At 46.0% G+C, this 20,086-nt stretch overlaps 1 protein-coding gene across 3 annotated transcripts in view; it reads right to left on the reverse strand.

The window, feature by feature from the left end:
• Positions 1-20,086, reverse strand: part of LOC307245227 (uncharacterized protein) — a 112,712-nt gene that overhangs the window by 67,381 nt on the left and 25,245 nt on the right. For 2 of the 3 annotated variants that reach the window (XM_080020689.1, XM_080020688.1), the window contains exons 2-3: positions 16,157-16,342; positions 10,622-10,678 (exon numbers count right to left, since the gene is read on the reverse strand). In XM_080020689.1, coding sequence (XP_079876815.1) covers positions 10,622-10,678; positions 16,157-16,340 — 241 coding nt within the window. In that variant the 5' untranslated portion in view covers positions 16,341-16,342. The remainder of the gene's footprint in view (positions 1-10,621; positions 10,679-16,156; positions 16,343-20,086) is intronic. The other variant, XM_080020690.1, reaches the window with a different exon arrangement.

The following is a 20,086-nucleotide window of genomic DNA, read 5'->3' on the forward strand; positions in this document are numbered from 1 at the left end:
AGTTGATGTCGAAGCATCCCGCTGAGTCGGCCTCGAAGGTGAAGCAATCAATCACGCGGTCGCTGCATCACAGGCCCCCGATTTGCGATTAGGGTGACGACAGAGATCCAGAGCCGATAAAAGCTTGACCTCACCCCATCTCTCATCACTTCTCTTCTTCTCTTTTAACTGCCACTGCTCACAGTCCATCCGTCCATCTATACTTAGGTGAGCAAGATTTTTCCACTCAAAGATATATGATGATGATGATGTTATATGGCAGTCCTCTTGGAGTGTGGTTGAGGAAAGGGTTACAAAGAAGTGAACAGAACAGTACAGAAAAATAATTTGTGAAAAGCAGAAGAAAAGGCGATGAGAACTGAAAGGAGAGATAAAAACCATGACATGGTGTGTGTGTGTGTGTATGTGTGTGTGTGTGTGTGTGTGTGTGTGTGTGTGTCTGTGAGGCAGCTGGTTCCACAGGTAGCTGCTCTTAATCAGTGCAATGCTTGTGCAGTCTGGTCTTCTGGCTGCTGGCTTCTAATTGTTCAGTCAAATCCTTCAAATGATGAAGAAACCCTCCTCCAATAGACTTCAGAAAGGCTGCATATGTCTACGAACCCGAATCAAAGACTTGCTAATAAAGTTGTGTACTTGAAAAACCGCACTGCGTGCGTGGATGCACTCATGTGTACACGTGCCCACGATGACAATCACTCCTCTGCCTGTTGCTAGATTCCATGGACTACCCGGGAAACCACTGTCACCCGTATCTGCGGCGGCGAGAAACGTCCCACTTGGTGTCACTTTGCTTGGCAGATTAAATATTATATCACTTTCGAGGCTTAACAGAAAAATCCCTGCACAAGACAGCACTTCATGTCAGCGTAGAGCCTGCGTGACTTACTTCCGGAAATGACAAGGCAAATCCAGTGAACTGTATCAGGTTTTAAGCCATTAAAAAGGGTTGTGAAGGCACCAAGAGAGGTATGGCAACGTAGAGCGAGATACAGTGTCAGGCTTAATTCACTCATAGTAGAGCTGCTTTTTGACTACAGGACTACAGGGCAGTACGGATAACACATACAGTACCTTGACTTTGATACAAATTCCTAAAGAATACTTATTTTGAGGACAATTTGTATTTTATTTATATCCCGGATATGGTGAGGTAAAGGTCAGATACTGCTTTTTAAATTAAATACTAAAACTAAATAAAGTGATTTAATGTTCTCACAGCACAAACATTATTTTTCCAAATTTACGCTGAATAGATACTACTGAGTACTTATCCATATTTGGTATTGAGTGATACAGAAAGTTTAAAGTTTTCAGAAATGAAATGGAAATCTGTCTGCTATGCTACACTATTGTGCTGTCTAGCTGAACAGGCAACCTCCCACAATGCCTTTCACCATCAAGTAATCACTGTAATATCTCGTCAGAGGTTGGACACCACTTATTTGTGTTGTTCGAGCTGTGGAAAGTAAAGCGATTCTCTCAGTTGCTCTTTGATTAAAGGTTAGCAGATGGGGAAGTCTGTGTAGCGCAGACCATGAGATCAGCCAGCATGCAGGAGTGAAGCCAAGGAGCTAATGAAGTGAGGGAGGACTTCATCTGTGTGTTTGTGTTTGTGTGTGTGTGTGTGTGTGTGTGTGTGTGTGTGTGTGTGTGTGTGTGTGTGTGTCTGTGTGTGTGTGTGTGTGTGTGTGTGTGTGTGTGTGTGTGTGTGTGTGTGTGTGTGTGTGTACGCGCACTACTGCCTCACTGCAAGAAGGTCTTGGGTTCGATTCCCGCTTGGGGCACTGTTGACACCGCGCTCCGGCGGGTTACCTCCCGATTAGGGGCCTTTCTGTGTGGAGTTGGCATGTTCTCCCCGTGCTCACATAGGGTTTCCTCCGTGTAACGTCAGTAAGGACCCCCATCAAAAACATGCACAACGTCGTCATCTGCCCAGGGATGGATGTTTGTAACTGGTCCCTGGGCGCTTCGCTGTATGCTGCCCACTGCTCCTGGCTGCCCCCCCGGAGGAAGGACAAGCCAGGATGGGTCAAAAGCAGAGAATAAGTTTCACGGCCAGCATTTGAAGTATGTGTGTTGGTCACCGCATGAGTGCATGTGTTGTGGTGCATGTGATAAATAAAGATTCTTCTTGTATGTACTGTATGGGTCACAAGCAGAGAGACCTGCTGGACTCGCTGAGCATAGATGATGCCTTCTCCACCCTCATATCACATACATACACACACCCTCCATTCTGCTCTTTGTATTTAAGGCTCTCATGCCACCACATCTCTCACACTTCTTTATCGTCGCCTGAAAACAGCTATGTGTGTGTGAGTATGTGTGTGTACTAAATTATTCCTAACTCGCTGGCGACCTTCTGCGTGTTGACAGTTGACGACTTATATGTTAACCAGACTGAAGAAAGAAAAAAAACCCCTGATATTTAGCACTATTCGGCTTTTGCATTTTCCGTTGTCGTCATCCTCGTTTCCTTTCAGCTCTATTCTCTGCATTGTCACAAACTCTATTATGTACCGTTGAGCCAGGCAAGAGCTTCTGGGTGCAAACACTCCCACAAGTACAGATTTCGTCTGTCAAATCGGGGGTTGAGGGGGATCACCTACACGTTAAGGGGCGCAGGCAGGAGAAGCAGGAAGGCAGCGCTGCCAGTTGTGTTATTCATTCCCGTGAACACACTTACAGTACAAGCAAATATATTCACATACACACCATGACACCAACACGTGCACGGATCTAAGAGTGCCGTATAAAATTGTGCAACGACACGCCGACATTGGATGCCAGACATCAAACACACACACACGCACACGCTCCTCTCAGTGGTGGCAGATGAAAGGCCTTCTGCCAACAGAGGAGGCATCAGCGAGGGAGGAATTATGCTTCCCTCAGCTCGGGGATTAGAGTCCCACCATGAATATTTAGCGGAGGATTTATTTCACATTTCAACCTAATCACTCCTTCACGTAAAAAGGGAGGGCACTCCGCATGAGCTCCTCAGGCTGAGAGTGGGTTGACGTGATCGAGGAAAAAAGGGGGATCCACACCACCCCCAAAACGCTGAGGAAACAATGATTGTTTGCACGGGAAGCAATGCCTCCACTTGCGGTGCCGATACTGCGTTTCTGTAGTTTTGACTGTGCTATAAAATGAACTTATTGCACTACACCTGGCATTCCTAAAAAGAAAATCAAAGTATTCTAGCTTCAACACTTCCACCCCTTTTTCTGGCGCTCTCCTCCCTGAGGGTTGTGTTAGGGGTGCAGCTGGCAGAGTAGAGGCTCAGGGTGGAATGTGGGTGTGTTGTGATGTATGCGTCAGGGCACAGGAGGGTCTCTGATAAAAAACATACATCTGCTGCCAAGGATCGGTGTTGAAACGCGTCTATAATGGACACACACATACAGTGGTTCCTCTATCGTTGCCATTAGTAAGCAGGCCGCCCATTAATCCGCCCAGGGATTGTGAGAATCCATGTTCAAAATGGTTGGTGCAATGGAAGTTTACTTCATTGTAGGATAGAATTTCAGGTTTTCGAGCAGATAAAACTCCCTGATCGGTTGCTGTTTTGTCCACGAAATGCTTCATGACAGTTGCCGAGCGTGAGCCTTGCTTGGTGCAGGGAAAGAAGGTTCAGCACCACGGACAGCGGCCATCCCCACTACGGAAGGTTTGCTGAGTTTGGTCAGAATTTAGACATCCTTGCATCAGGTATGAGCGCTGACAGATATGAGCCAGCGCCAAATTACCCCACAAAGCTCTACCCTCATTCCTGAGTGTCAGTCAGCATTTTTCCCCCCAGATTTTGTCTGGCAATGTACAAAGAAATTCCACCAACCTCATCGGCCAGCGCTTCATCCTGCAGCAAGGCAATGATCCTGAACACACTGCCTGCGAAACCCAAGCATTTATCAAGAAGAAAAATGGAAAGCTTTGGACATGGCCAAGTAAGTCACCTGATTCCAATGGAGCTTGCATTTCACTTGCTGACTAAGACTGAAAACAGAACCCCCACCTTAGTAAAGGTCACTGCAAGCAGCTGCAGCGAAGGCCTGGAAAAGAAGGTACCAAACATTTTGGTGACGTCAGAGGGTGGTCGAGTCATTGCAGTGCCTGTACTTACAGGCTATTTTGCACAGTTGAAACTATGGGACTCAATGAAAAAACGGTTTCTGTAAAATGGCAAAACATACAGAATATGCTGATTATCTGTACGTTTTCTATTCATCTTTTGATCTCAAAGTATATAGCAAAAAATAACACTTTTTCCTCTACTGTTACCATACATTCAGAGGACACGTACACACATAGATACTGTATATATTCGCTTATTTTACGCCTCACAACTACCAACAAGAACCCATCCATCTTTCCAATAACATGGCAGCCTGCTGGCCCTTATAGACTAACTATAGAGTCCACATATACAGAAATATACGAACACTGCCTCTGATTGCTGACAGTGAGAATATTGGAAGGACGCTAGAAAGAGAATTTTATCCTTAGCATCATGAAGACTTATGGGTAGGAAGTTAAGAGATTATGTGGGGAGCATGTGAACAATAGTCTTACAGTAATATAACTATATGCACACACACACACACACACACACACACACACACACACACACACACACACACACACACACATACATATATACAGTACATATATATACATATAAAAAATGTATATATATATATACATACACTGTATGTATGTATATATGTATATATGTATAGTGGTGTGGGTATGGTGTGGTTTGAGCAGCCATACCTGACCTGGATCTAGGTGATTGGGATCAGGGTGGCTGAATACCTGTTGCTCGTAGGTAGGTCTAACGAGCAACAGGTAAAACCTCCATCCCCACACACACTCAGGAGAGGAGCCCTGTCATGACACATGTCTATCTGCTCCTGGGCTAATTCCAACTACGCTTCTCTCTTCAATAAAGTGTATCTACAACCCCGTCTGTGTCTCCACATACATACTGTATATTTTGGCTGTGTGACATAATGTATTTGTGATATTACATAAATATGTCCACTCGTATTCACCTTTTTGCTGTTTCTTTTGCATTACCTTGCATCTGACTAGACTAGAGACTACATTTTTTTGGGGGGGGGGGGCAACTATCTCATCATTACTGATTGAGTGGTTTTGTGACTTGCTAAGGAGGCAAAAAGGATAACCGGATTATTTTCTTTCCTTTTGTTGCTTTCCAAAAATACGACTCGCTTTCTCTCTCCCTCTGCCCGTCTCTCCCTCAGCTCTGAAAAACCCAGTCTCCACCGGCAACACCGGCAGTTCGATTGAAGTGTTCTAGTGTTCCTTTTAGGAACCCAGAAGAGCATAGGGATCTCTGAAAATTTCAAAATAGAAAAAAAAACAGGATAGGGAAGGGTTTAGAAAGAGGAGTTAGTATTGCTTTATTAAAGAGGAAGAAAGAGAAACGCGAAGCCAGGTCAGTGTCTGTGTTGTATAATAACTTTTATTCGCAAGAAACGTGGATGGAAAGACAGAGATACACACAGAATATTCAGTGAAAACACCTAACACCAACAATCAGGAAAAGTGCGGCAACAAAGAGAAAATCTCATCTCTGACTTTTTGGAGGCGCACGCTTTTTAGTGCCGCGACAGCCCAAACGGGATGGAGAATGGAACATAATCCCTGTGGTAACTGCTGGAAGATATCAGAGGAAACGATACCTTCAGCAAGACACTGGAGACCGGGACGCTCGATGGATGATCACCAAAGTAACACATGAATCTTAGATTACTCATTTTAACATAAACAGTTGCAGAAACATCGTCACCATTGATTTTGAGTCGTCATCAGGATGACCAAATCATAACAGTACAGTAATCACACTGAACAAAGGACCATTATGAAAACAATATAAACATTTGTGGGACTTGTTTACATTCTATAAATCGCCTACCCTTCAACGCAGTTCCATTTTCTACCCGTTTGATTAGTGAGAAGTAGAGGGGGACCAGGCTAGAGGTTAAGGAGTCGCTGTCACAGTGGGTGTTAAAAAAACATTCCATTAGGAACTCTGTATTAGTTTTGACAAACACAGGGCACAGCATAGGAGGACTGTGTGTGTGGGGGGTGTGTGTGTGTGTGTGTGTGTGTGTGTGTGTGTGTGTGTGTGTGTGTGTGTGTGTGTGTGTGTGTGTGTGTGTGTGTTTGGATGTGTTTGTGGCTGTGCTGGGTGTTGAAGGGTCAGGGCTTGCAGCGTTGGCAAGACAGTTTGATAGAATCATACAGGGCTTGGGATACCAAAGGGGACAGGGCTGAAGGGGTTATGGTCCGTGTGTGTGTGTGTGTGTGTGTGTGTGTGTGTGTGTGGTGGGCACATCTGTCTGAGGACATGGACGTCTGATAAGTAATTCTCTGCTTCAGTAATCGGAGGAGGAAGACATGATGGCATTTTGCCTGACGAGGTGGATGTATGCATATTGCTAATTTTAGACAGGAGGCTTGGGTGACATAGAGACATAATTATATTCTCAAACACCACCGAGGGGGAAAGGACATTCGTGGGGTGAAGGGACTTTAGATTACCATAAGTAATCGAATCCCCATCATCACATTGGATAAGGGTCACACCCGATGAGGAAGAGGTGTGTGTGCGAGTGTGAGTGTGAGTGCGTGTGCGTTTGGATAAGGGGGAGAGGGGAAGAGGGCAAAGTGCAGAGAAGCTGAAGCACAGCTGATTGACAGTTGGCGTGGTGACGGAGGCGGGTTCTAGTCCTCTGAAGCACGGGGATCAGCAAAGACAGGAGACCAAGACGGAGGCAGGGAGGAGGGGGGGGGGGGGGGGGAGTGAAGGGTCAGAGGAGTGGAAGAGGCGGAGGGAGAGAGAGAGAGAGAGAGGAAGTGTGGAAGAGAGAGGAAAGGGCGGGGGGGCGAGAGAAGAGCAGTTGGAAGGAAGCGATTATGGGGAGAAAGAGGCCGGGAAAGGAGGCGGGTGAAGAGAGGGAGAGAGGAATAAAGCAAGGTTAGTGAAGCACTCCAAGACATTTATTCACTGTTCCAACGGTCAACTCCGCGGTCAGGACACGCGCTTCAAACACTTAGGGTCATACTCGCCTTTGCCAGGCGGCAGCGTCATGCAGCGTGCATCCTACATCTGCCGAGTATGCATGGCTGTGAACCCAGCGACACACGCGCCCACGCGCACGCACGCACAAACACACACACACACACACACACACACACACACACACACACACGTAAACAGTCGTGCATGCATACACTTACCGTACATGTACGGCACAACCGCGAACCAAAACATGTTTGTATATGGTTGTACTCCCCCCCCCTTGGCCTTCTCCAGCTTTATTTCTCAATTCTCTGACCCAGTTACTACTTTTACCACCTGCGTCCTCTCCCTGGGGCTCATGTGCGATAACAATGATGAATGGGTCTCCTGTGCACCTACACAAGAGCAGATGCTGCGTCCACCCGAAAATACCTCCCCTGACTGCAATATCCACACAAGGCGGAGCATAAGGAAAGTGTCTCCACACAGATTTTAAGACCTGCGCTACACAATGCATACTCAAGGACCGTGACGTGAAAGGACATGGCAAGATAGGCTATTACGACAGCCGGGATTACACTTCAAACTGGTCCGTAGATGGCGAGGGGGCTAAGTCATTCTGTGATTTTGTATACGCCGAAACGCTTCGCTGATGATGCACACCTCTGTCCAAGTGTCAGGACTCACGCCTCCCGGCCTCTACGTCGAGCTCGCACCCTTATTACCTCTCCGGACTGGTACGCTCCACATGCATGAAACACACACAATTATACATGCAATATTTTGTCTCACTATGGCGACAGAGGCAAAGTGTGCACACAGATAGCGAGCCAAACACAGATAGCGAGGCAAACCAAGCATGCAAACAGGCTGACGCGCATGCCGATACGTGGAGCTGGATTTTCCCCCGCTTCTCCCGCGGTCCGCGACGTAGACACTCATCGCTGCCGATCAATCTGGCGGACGGCGACGATAAAGACAGCGCCTGACCGGGCGTTTTGATGGTCATATCGGCTCCGCTGCGCTCCAGGGAAGCGGGGACATCAGCCCGGCTGTTGTTGACAGCGGCAGGGCAGGACGTTGCCATCCGCCGGCGTGAAGCGAACTCTCTAAATGCGTCTCCGCAGTGACTGATCTCTCTGACGTTGACTGACACCGCCGATGTTTCCGGACATGACGGCCTCCGCGCTAGAAAGAGCATCCACCTCCGTGCATCTCGTGACTAAATCCCACTCAGGGGGGTCAATAGCTTTTGCATTTGCGTAATCGAACTGCTATTGCCAATTCCGAGTCCTGCCATCGTCTTCACACGAACGTGAGGTCACTGTCATGATGTCATGCAAAGATGCCAGCGTGCTTCCGCGGGTCAAAGCCTTCCGGTACCGAGGAGCTGATTCCAGGCATGCCGAGCAGGGTGAGAATCAACTGTTCGAGCTGCGGTCAACTCCGCTTGGACGGCGGAAGTGGAGCCTTCAACGCAGGAAGTGGGCTTCAACCCACCTGTTTTTTGGTTTGTTTGTTTTTTTTTTTTCCTAGTGTCTGAAAACATTTTGTGAGTTTTAACTCGGCGCCTCAGGGGCATTACGCTGTCTATCTCTCTATCTTCCTCTTGAGCGGCAGAAGAAGAAGCAACAGCGTAAGGAAATAAAAGGAGATAGAGAGACGCAGACAGCAATACAAGAAAACACATTGTCATTTTTGTGTTTGCTGTGTGCACAAGACTTGAAGGTCAGTCGATTTCGACCCAGGTACGGGGCACAAGGTTTGGTACGTTGTACTGATTCATCTGTGCTATCGCGGCGATGAAGTCGTACAGTATAAGCTCGGTGCGGTCTGAGCATGCACACTCTCAACCGTCCGACCACGAGACAAAAGGTAAATAAAGATGACGAAGGGTAATGAATGGCCACAGATTGGGAGGAAGAGGAGAAGTGGATTCTCAGGAAAAAAAACGAAAACAAAAAAAACCGGTTCAATAAAAATGAAGCGCATACAGAAACACTGCCACACCTGCGTACACACACACCCAGTGCACACACACACACACACACACTCGGGCTTGTTCATTAGACATTATAAATGTTCTCTTATCTGAGCTGCGGCTTCTCGCTTTTGCTAATTACCTCGCTGCAGCGTTGTTGACTTAAGTAGCCCAGGCCCTGACAGCACAAGTCAGTGATAGCATTCATACTTTAACAGCCACTAACAACAGAACTACTCATCACCAGCGCTGCGAGGGGAAATTGCGTTTCAATGGGTTTGTTGTTATCTCCGCCAGTCTCACCCCTTGGGAAACGCTACAGCTCATTTTTCTTTTTAATTTTTTTTTTACGAGCTCCCGTTTTGGCGAATGAGATTTCTATTTGTGTGGCTTCCATTCAAGAGCGCAAATGTGCGTCTGACATGTGGCCGACAAAGCTGAGGTTCGTCGTCGTTTTGGTCGTGGGCAGGGACGCACCTACGTTTTCAAAATGTGATGCTAGTTACATTGCTCTCGTATCTACAACACGTTCAGACAACGCTGTAAGTGACCCCTGCTGTTTACACTCCTGTTCGGTGAAAGTAGAAGACTGCAGTTTTCAACAGTTAATAAGCCAGCGGTGTGGCGCCATTTGAGGCCACAGAAATCCAAAAACAAGATGTTATGGATGCACTGTTAAGGTTGATATCCGTCTGACTGTGAAGTGAATGGTAGTCGAGCTCAGAGACGCGGGCGAAAGGTTCTAACAAACAAAAGACAGATCCGTGGGTAGTCTGTAGCATGCTGGGCAATGCCAAATGTCTGACGAGCAGCGCTGTGGCTGTATTTCTACGCTACGCATTCTTTCTCACATCCGAGTCAACCGCGAAAAGAGAAATCGACAACAAAGCCAAGTGCTTGAATCAGGCAGTATATACTGTACTAAACAAGAAGAAAGACACCTGCTGCAGGTGTTTCTTTTAAGGTTGCAGGACGTTCATGATCCTGCTGTCTTAGCAAACTAGTTGAGTTGATTTCTTTATGCAGCGCAGAATGCACGGAGCAGTGTTAGCGCTGACTGGAACCTGATATGTCTTAGATACAAAGTATTTTAATAAACAAATACATGAATAAATAAATAAATATTACTTGGAATTTGGCTGTGTTTCCTAAAATTTGGCAAATTTAGCCAAGAATTTTTGTTTTGGCTCATCGTTAGTTGTGATATGTCATCCTAACTGTTTTTTATCTTTATCTTGAGGGAGGAAACGCATGAGCTAGATGAGTATCCATGTGAAAGTATTTATTGTCTAATTCAATTCTCTCACACACGCACGCAAACACATGCACACACACACACAAACACACAAACACACACACACACACACACACACACACACACACACACACACACACACACACACACACACACACGCACACACACGCACACACGCACACAAATATTCAGACAAAACCCAAAAGAACTGAAGTGAAAGACAAGGCAGGAAGTAAAATAACATCCAAGTCTGTGATTGGTGGATGAAGGTGATGAGGAGGCCGCAGGCAGACTGAGCAAAGACACAGGGAATAATGGGAATTGTTCTTACCAGGCTTTTGTGCGCCCTGAGCCTCCTGTTCTCCATTTTCCAATGCAGTGGCGGCTTCTGCTTCCATGCATAAACACGTGCGTGTGTGTGCACACACAGACGCGTGTGCACACACATGCACGCATGCACACAAACACACGCACACACACACACACGCACACACACACACACCCATACAAGCAAATTACTCCCTCATCACCCATTTGCATAGTTTTGAGACTGTATAATTCCAGTTTAAAATTATTATTGCTGCTGTTGTTGTGACTAAACATAGCCCCTGAGTGTGTCTACAACTACGAGAGCCAGTAAAGGTCAGTCTAGGGCATTCGGTTAGGGAGGGGGATACATGTTGTGGTGTTTGCCAAGGATGCCAACAGAGGTGGCATGGTGGAACTCTCATTGCCCAACTGTTGAGTCACTGCAACACCCACTCAATTTATCCCTTATCCCTATGTCTCTATTTATCTCGCACGCACATACGCACGCACGCACGCACGCACACACACACACACACACACACAGTTCAGGGCAGAAACACTGAGGGGCAAATTCACAAAAGGATTGCACAGCTTTTGCGGGCGCTAAACCTGCGCAAATAACACCAAAAGCAACCGTCTAATTCACAAAGCACCTGCAAAATGGTGAAATGCATCCCTAACTGCGCTGCCACGCAAATAGCGTCTCATGCACCGGTGCTATTTGCATGTATTTCAATTAGATATTATTCATACATTTGCCGCAGAATTGGCTTTATGGAAATGAGCCTTGTCGCAAAAATGTCCAATTCACAAACACCAGCACTAATAGCAGCACGCAGTGAGAGCGAAATTATTCATGTCTGCAGAGAGCTGGTGGCAACTGCGCAGACAAAAAAAGACGAAAAAAAGGCTCTCAACAGGTATATGCACCGCTAATCAAAGCACTGAGAATTGTCTGGCGCCCCTGGAGGCTGCATGGATGATTGCGATCAGACGGAGAACAAGGGCACATTGCACTCAACTGCAAAACTTTATGGCCGTGTCATATCATTAGCGCAATATCTTTCGTGAATCAATACGTTGAGACGGGGCAGATAGCCGGTGCAACTGACGCGCAATATTTGGTGCTGTCAGCGGCCGCAATCATTTGAGTATCAAACAGTATAAATCAGATAAACACACACATCACCCAATGCCACAAATAGCACAGGCTCTGTAGAATTCTAGTCTGTTAGGGCTTAAACACACACACACACACACACACACACACACACAGACCTCCAAACCAGCAACACAGCGACTGCTGACAGAGAACAATGACTCGTCCTGTTTGTTTGGCACTCAGGCGTGTCAGCATGTCCGCAATTTGACCAAATCCACGACGCCCAGGGCCCCGTCTGTAAAGCCGGCCGACAGTGACAACTGCCCACACATAGTCAGCTTGTCTGGCCAATGTGTCTGGGCAGCTGAAAACTGAAAGGGCCTCAGAGGTGAGCGGACATCAATTCACTGTCACTCACAGAATTTTTTATTCATCTATTCATCCTCGTATCCATCCATCTATTAATGAACCACTGCATCTATCCCTCTACATCCATCAGTCCATGATAACTAGCTAGGGCTGTATGATAGAATGGTGGTAATATGAGGTTCTGCACATTGAGCTACATGATAAAGTCATCACTCCAAAACTTAAATAATTAAGTCTGAAGATGAATCAATAATCAGTTGTTTTTTCATTTTACTCTCATGTCAATCAAGTTTGACAAATTAAAATAATGATTTTGTCTTGAGTGCAATGAAGAGAAAAGTGCAATGACGTGAGTTGTCCACCAGAGGGTGTGGCGTAAAAACCCATTATGGCCCTAGAGCAGGGGTGGGCAAACTTTTTGGTTCAAGGGCTGGATAAAGTTTTGAAGACAATGTGAGGGGCCGCATTCCAAGTTTACAATTTATGATTTTCCTCAATGCTCAATCAAGAACTGCAAGACGAGTATTCCTTATAATATTAATAGATTTTCTCAGAGATCTGTTTTAACAGTGGTGCATAAGTAGCTGATTAGTATTATCAACAGTGCCATGTTGATAACTTCCTCTTCTATCAGTGCATATCGTTGTGCATATCATTGTCATTTCATACATCATTTTTTTCAAGTTTCTAAACCTGTTCATTTTGTTTCTAAACACATTCAGTTCAATACCGTTTCTTTTCATAACCCTTTTTATTAGTGCATTTAGTTATTGCCATTTAATTATTCAGAACTCCTCAATAATATATTCTGCAGATCAATTATCCGAGTTTGGTAGCATTTTTAAAGTAATCCTTAGTATGGCACGCAAATGTTTGTCAATCAGCCTGGTTCTGTGCTTTGATTTGTAGATGTTTTATGACTGAGAAGGTTTGCTCGCAGTTGTAGGTGGATCCAAACAGGACCGACCTACTTTGGGCCGATTGTTTTGTATTTCAAAACTTGGCCTCACTCAAAGAGGCATAGAACTCAGGCAGAGTTGACCTCTAAAACTTGTCTCTGATGGTAGAATTGCAGAAACGTAGATACTTTAAATGTGACCCACCGCAGAAAAACCCGAATTGTCGCGCGTTTCTTAAATCGCCACAAGCCGCCAAATAAGTTGAAAAAAATAATTCTAGAAGGAAAATTTGATTGTTCCAGATTGTGTTTTTATTTTATCTTGCAACATATTTTCAAAGCCAAGTTTGATTTATAAATAGTATATAAATGTTAAACCGTCAAGTTAAATATTCCAGTTAGATTACATAGGGAAACACAGTTCATTCACCGAGACACTGAACAGCGTGAACGCCGATTGATCGTTTCTTTAAAAGTGACCATCCAGGTGAAGATCATTCCTCCATACTGTATGTGACCCACCGCAGACTTTAGGTACATTTGGTGGCTTAGGACTTTTTTTTTGTCTCGCATGTGTGTCGATGACGCTGTTCAACATTACCTCAAAATACAAGAACAATGCAGAGATTGCCCCATTCAGCAGGGTGTCAAGTCCCCATTCAGCAGGGAATCAAGTGGCCATGTGGCAAGTAACATGTGGCTTTGTTGGTCCTCCAACCTATTTACATTCTGGGAGCTGACTAAATGAAGCCAAGTGTTTTTAGTTTCCTCATTTGTATGGAAAATGAAAAATGTAAACATAACCAAGAGAATCGGAGCGGAGTTTCTTTCTCCTCCAGACAGGTTTTCCTGTGTCCTTAATTTTAGAGGTATGTATTTTAGTTAGTTTCAACTTGTATGAAACTAAGATTTTAAACACAATTAAGGGACTGTCCAGTTCCGCCTTGGATCAGGACAGTGGTTGGCGTAATGGAGAGGGAGTGGTCTGGTCTCCGGTCCACTGCGCGTCTCCGTTCCCCGTGCCTCCAAACAAAAAAAAGAGTGTTTTTATTTTAGGTATTTTAATTTTCCTCCGTTTTCTTATTGAACGAAACAAAAAAAGCCCTGTGAGTCCCATGCTTCGCAGGTCTCCCCGTTGCTTTTCGTTGTTATGGGACATTATTAGGTAAAAACTGGATTTCTTTTGTGTGAATACTCTTTACTTGTTAATAATAAATCCTGCACCTCTGTAACCGGGAGACTTTCTCAGACACTCTCATGCTCCATAGAGCCATAGATACCCGCCCCTCCCCTCTCTAATCTGCGTATCTCTGGTGATGGAGGCTCCACGGGCCGGATTTAATTCCCTCGTGGGCCGAGTGAACACCACATTATCTTGGCCTTCAACCAACCGCCTTCATGTTTTGAACCTGGTTGAACCCAGAGGGACCGTAACCCTTCACCCCAGCAGAACGATTGTCATGCTCCTCGCCTTTAAGATCCGAGGGACCCATTTCATGCTGTATGCTGACTTCAACATGAACAGCCCCGAGCCGGCAGACTCTCTGCCGGCCCAGAAAAACAGACTGAGTGACACGCAGACAGATTCTCAGTGACAGCCAGAGTCCCGTACCGAGACGAGGCAACTGAGGCAACCGGGCGCTGCGGCGTTTCCAACATGGCCAGTGCTGTGGGTTGGAACACAGTGGATTTCTGAACAAAGCACCAGACAGCCCAAAAAAAAAAGATGATACTCTCTCGGGGTGGGGAGGGATCGTTATCTTATCAGGCGTGGGATGTTTGTGAGTGATTTCCGTTAAATACCTCCGTTTGCCTTTTGAAAATATCAATTATCCAAATTCTCAACATAAGGGTGAGAGCATGCGGCTCCTTCACGCCCCTTCACGTCTGTACGTGCTGCCTCATTGCAGATTGAAGAGTCTCAGGGGACACGGCATGTGCTCACGATGGGAACAAGGCCGGTGACACAACACACCAGCACCAGATCCAAAATGGTACCGGGGTTAACTAGACTGTCAGTAGCTGGAGCCGCAAAACCCTGGAGTTTATTGGGGTGTTTGTTTTCCCCTAAGCTACAATGAAAAGAGCTAGTTAGTTTCAAGAGTACATTAAGAGTACCTCAATGGACTGAGCAGCTGCTGTTCGTGTTGCATAAAGGGGCTTTTCGTTACGTTTTGGGGATGTCAAATAGTGCTGGGATATTTGCTTTTGATTGTTCAAATGCAACAGTGGGGGGGGGGTGTGGTATGAGGCTTTCGTACGAAGGACTTGTAAGTTCCTCCCCAAACAGTTGCAGTTTAAGCACATCTATACAAAACAACATGCAAACACACACATACAAGGACAAATTCTCTCTCTTTCCTTCTTCCACTTTAGAAAAAAAAAGGTTCTGTATTTCCATTTCTCTCTATATTTGTTCAATTTTTTTCCTCCACACAGACGGGAAAAGGAAATGAGGGGCAGCCAGCAAGTAGCTGATAGGATTAGTGAGCCCAAGCTCAGTAGAGGTCAAGCTCATTACCGAGGCTAAGTGTTGACGGACAGGCCGCAGTCTCTCACTGTGTTCCTTCCAATCTTTCTACTTTCCTGCTGCTATGTCTTCAGCGTCTATCAACTTATTCTTCTATTCTTTTAAGTCATAGATTCTTTATTCCAGTCCCCATTGCTTTTTTGCATTCTGTCTCTATCTGTTCTCCAACTATTCTGGAGATAATGACTGAAAGTCTTGTTCACTCTCACAATGATCTGGTGTTGTTGGGCCCTGGCAACACCAGTGATATTTTGACTTTTATTGAATTCAGTTAACTGCATTTGTCATGCTCAGTGGTTTCACATTCCAGTAGCAAACTAAACTCAACACAAAGTCCGGACATAGGTCAGAGTTCAACTCTGGTGAACTTTGACCAATCATTGAACAATAATAAAACTGCTTTGGCTCTGTTGACCTGTGTAGGGGCTGTCTGTTGGAGAGTCAAAAATGGGGGACACTATTATTTTAGCTGTCAAGCCATCAAACGTTACACAACTCTGCTGAGCTAGAACATAAGTCGCAACACGTATCGTCGTGTCGTTTTTCCTTGCTTTCCGACTTCACAAGGCAATGCAAAGGAATCTCTCAGTGCCAGTCTGACCTCAAGGCCTCATGGTGATGAATGACCACCCTACGACTCCCTGCTCCCTGCACTCACCTGCGGTGCCGTCATTGTCCAGCAGGGGGATGTAGTCCGTCTTGCCCACCGTCTCCCCGACTTGGTCCTCGAAGGCCTCCGCCTCCAGCTGGGCCACAAAGTCCCTCTCCACCAGGGCTTCCGGGACAGGCTGGGGCACGCTGTCCGTAAGCGCGTCGCTCAGGCTCAGGTCCAACTCCGCCATGGCTACAGAGAGAGAGAGAGAGAGAGAGAGAGAGAGAGAGAGAGAGAGATGGAAAGTAAAATGCTGAGCAAGAGTTTGTGTCATCAACCAACGGTGTGAGACTTGTCTGTTTATACTCATGACATTTTCTTTGACAGGGCCAAGTTGAAACTTGACACTCAAGAGGGTCAATACTACAGTGAATTTCATGGAATCAGGTGTAAGATGGACCAGATAGATTACTCGGTGCAACGCCACCTTCTACCACAGGCGCGCACACACTTTCTACTCCGCCCATAAAACTAACAAGGAACAATACTGCAGACATGGACGGACGCAGAGGAATTGACAAGCAGACAGTCATCGGCTTGGAGGTCAACCGACCAATGGCCAGCGATGGAAATAGCCGAGTCATGTTGTGTCATCGTCTTTATCATATAATGCCAGATTACCGCCGCTCCTGCCAGCGTAGGCCTTTCTCCGCTCCACCACTCCCTCCACTGTACACCTGCTGTCATCTGATACCTTTCCTTTCCTTCTTTACTTTTTTGTGCCTGTCTTATCTATCGTCCTTCATCCCTTCTCTCCTAGCCTTTCCTTTTGTTTAGGCCTGCGCAGAATGTGAAAAAAATCTATCGCGTACTATGTTTCTTCCGTTTGACTTGTGACAGAACCTAGTTTACCAGCTACAGCGTCTTCTCTTCTCCTGGGTACCGGTGCCTAACGAACTGAATTCAGCGGCAAACAGAAAAGGCAGTTTGTTTCAGCTCTGAAGCCATCCTCCGTGTCGGCGTAGCCAGTGCCATCGCGGTGCAGCCTGCTCGCCAGGCATCCTAAATAAGATGCTGCAGTGCCATCTGCTGGACCTGCAGACAGATCACCAGGAGCATGAACTGTGAGGCTTTTGGAGAGGGATGTGTTACTGTCGACGCTGATATCGAGGCAGAATATTCAGGGGAGAGTCTGTCAAGTGTTATCGCTATGATGTCCTGTCAACTTCACAGTTTCCCCTATGGATCTGCGACCATTTCCAATTCTGAATGAATAGGTAGGTTTGAAAAACACAATACAGAAATGACAAGCAGGCTGCCCTTATTAGTCATGTGGTTCGCCCAGTGTGTTAGCTGTGTCAAGGTCCCCCCTGTGTGCAAAGGCCAGGGTGTGTCACAGGAAGAATACAGCCTTCTGCTCCCACCGCAAAGCTAGGCTGGTCAGGAACAGTGCCACACTTTCCATATTTAACCACCATCAATCGTGTGTGTGTGTGTGTGTGTGTGTGTGTGTGTGTGTGTGTGTGGTTGTGCATTAACAGGCATGTACTTGGGTGTATCTGACTATGTCTTTGTGTAAGCAACCAACTCGCTTTCATTCCACACAGGCCTAGACTAGACATACGGGCATAATCTGAAACCAAGTTTATGAATAAGCATCAACTCCTGTTTCCCTTAAAACACAAGACCATAAAAAGGACGTATAGCTTGTGGGTCCCCACATGCCAAGAGCCAAGGGCGCCTTTTCATTAGCTGCAGTCCGACGGCGGGACAAAATTAAATAGATGGAACTACATGAGCTTTTTTGTTTTTGACCAAAGAGGAGTTCCAAGTTTGATTTTGGTCCCCCGCCCCGTGCTCTAGATGGAGCGTTGGTGTGGTCGTTCGGAAACAATCGTGTTTCAACAAAGGAAGGAAATCCAGGGAAAGAGGTAGGTTGCTATTGTGCCGCCCGGTCAACAAGTAGCCCAGTTTGTGCGAATGTGTGTCAGTGTGTGTATTGAGAGTGGTTTGCCAAGCGATTGTGAAAGTGTGAAAGACCTATCTGGGCTTACTGTCTGCGTGGTTGAGTGTGCGATGGTTCATGTTTGTGATTATGTGGTGGCACGTCTCCTACAGCTGAAAAAAAAAAAAAAAAAAAAAAAAAAAAGACCGGTTGAAGTTAAGCCTGTTTTAATCAGCTTTACCAAACGACTGTTATTTGTAAACAAACACAAAGCAGCCATTACAAACACACGGGCTACTATGGATTCTTGTTTTTGTTTGGCCACCGTAAATATTTGGCAAGAAATTCATAATATGAAAGAAAAAGAGAATACAAACGATCATAAATAAATGCATTTGGCACACTGAGTAAAATTAAGGAAGTATTAAGAGAAAATATTGAAAGTTAATGACTGCCATTTTCAACAGAACGCGTCAAGAGTATGGAACCGTTTTGGAACACAACACAAAATCCAGGTTTGTACGTCTAAAGCTAGCCATGAACTTTGAGGGTGATGTCTGTTTGACAGTGAAGTGAGAGTTATTTCGCAAACGACTGTCGCTGTGGACTAAAAATACCAACAGAAGTCAGCTCGGTGGGGTAGTCCAGGGCGATAAAACAGAAAAGAAATCCATCAATTGTCAACGTGTTCTTATTTAAGCTGTGTGACTGGAAGCACGCAAAATCAAGAACAAACACAGAGCTGTAGGACATCAAATACCTGCTACTTCTAGTTCCATACAGAAGCAAAAGTTACCTGGTTGATGCAATGGAATAAAACAAAAGCCATTGCGTAGTATTTGCCTGGTATTTGCCTCGGTCAGTGCTTCCTGAAATTCAGCATCGGCCTAGAATTTTCATTTTGGCGCATCAACAGTGGCAATAAATACACCTTGGCCTCGGGCATTTTCCTGTAAACTGAATGCAGTGCACTTAGGGCCCACATCCACATTCTAAGACAAAGGACCTTGGGGGAAAATAAAAACTTTTGCCCAGTGACCTTACACAGCCTAGCCTAGGCTTGGGAGAAGATGCGGTTGTTTACAGAATGTGAATGTTACAGGCAGGAGAGAGAGAGAGAGAGAGCGAAAGAGAGAGAGAGAGCGAGTACGAGAGAGCCAGATGTTCTGTGCTCACTTTTTGTTGAGAACAGGGTTGCATGTGTCAGATAGCATGGAAAGCTAAAATAGTTTCACCTAGAAGATACCCATGAAACCCATGATGACTCCAAATTAAGTCATCAATTGTGTGTGTGTGTGTGTGTGTGTGTGTGTGTGTGTGTGTGTGTGTGTGTGTGTGTGTGTGTGTGTGTGTGTGTGTGTGTGTGTGTGTGTGTGTGTGTGTGTGTGTGTGTGTGTGTGTGCGCGTGTGGGCAGCCTTCATCGCACAGTGAGATCACTTCCTGCCAGGGCGAACCGGCCAGTGTCACCACCACAAGACGATAACGTCACACATCTGGTCCCGCCAGCATGACCTCAGGATGTGCCTGGTTCAATGTCAATATTTGCCTGTCTCCAGTTGGTTACCCCAGTCTCCTGTTACCACCGGGGAGGGGCAGTGGATCTGTGCCTTAACTGCATAACCCCTGCAGGAACCTATCATTAGCCGAGGGGTGGCACGGACGGTTCCTCATCCGTCACTGTCGGTGTCGGATGAGGTACCAGCTCAGTGACGGTGGAACCAAAACTAAACTTAGGTTTTCGGGACAGGATATGCCTCGGGTGACCAGGTTTTCAAAAGTCAAACCGCTCCAGGACAGACGCTTTTCTAAAATCTGGCTTTCGTCCAACGGCTGTGAGGAAAGCAGGGAAGGCTGTCATCATCGGGCTGCTTCGCATGGCAATCACAAGTGGGTCAAGTGCAGGTTAACCTGTCGCCATCTTTGCCACGCCCACCCACCGGGCGAAATAGTAAAACACCAAATTCACAAACTATGCAGAGTTAGGCGGAGTATGAATATGAACCGACCAGAAAGAAAAGGACATGCAGCTACAGCCAAGACTGGGAAACAA

Source organism: Zeus faber, assembly GCF_960531495.2.
Source record: "Zeus faber genome assembly, chromosome: 19".
In the NCBI taxonomy this organism is placed as follows: Eukaryota; Metazoa; Chordata; class Actinopteri; order Zeiformes; family Zeidae; genus Zeus; species Zeus faber.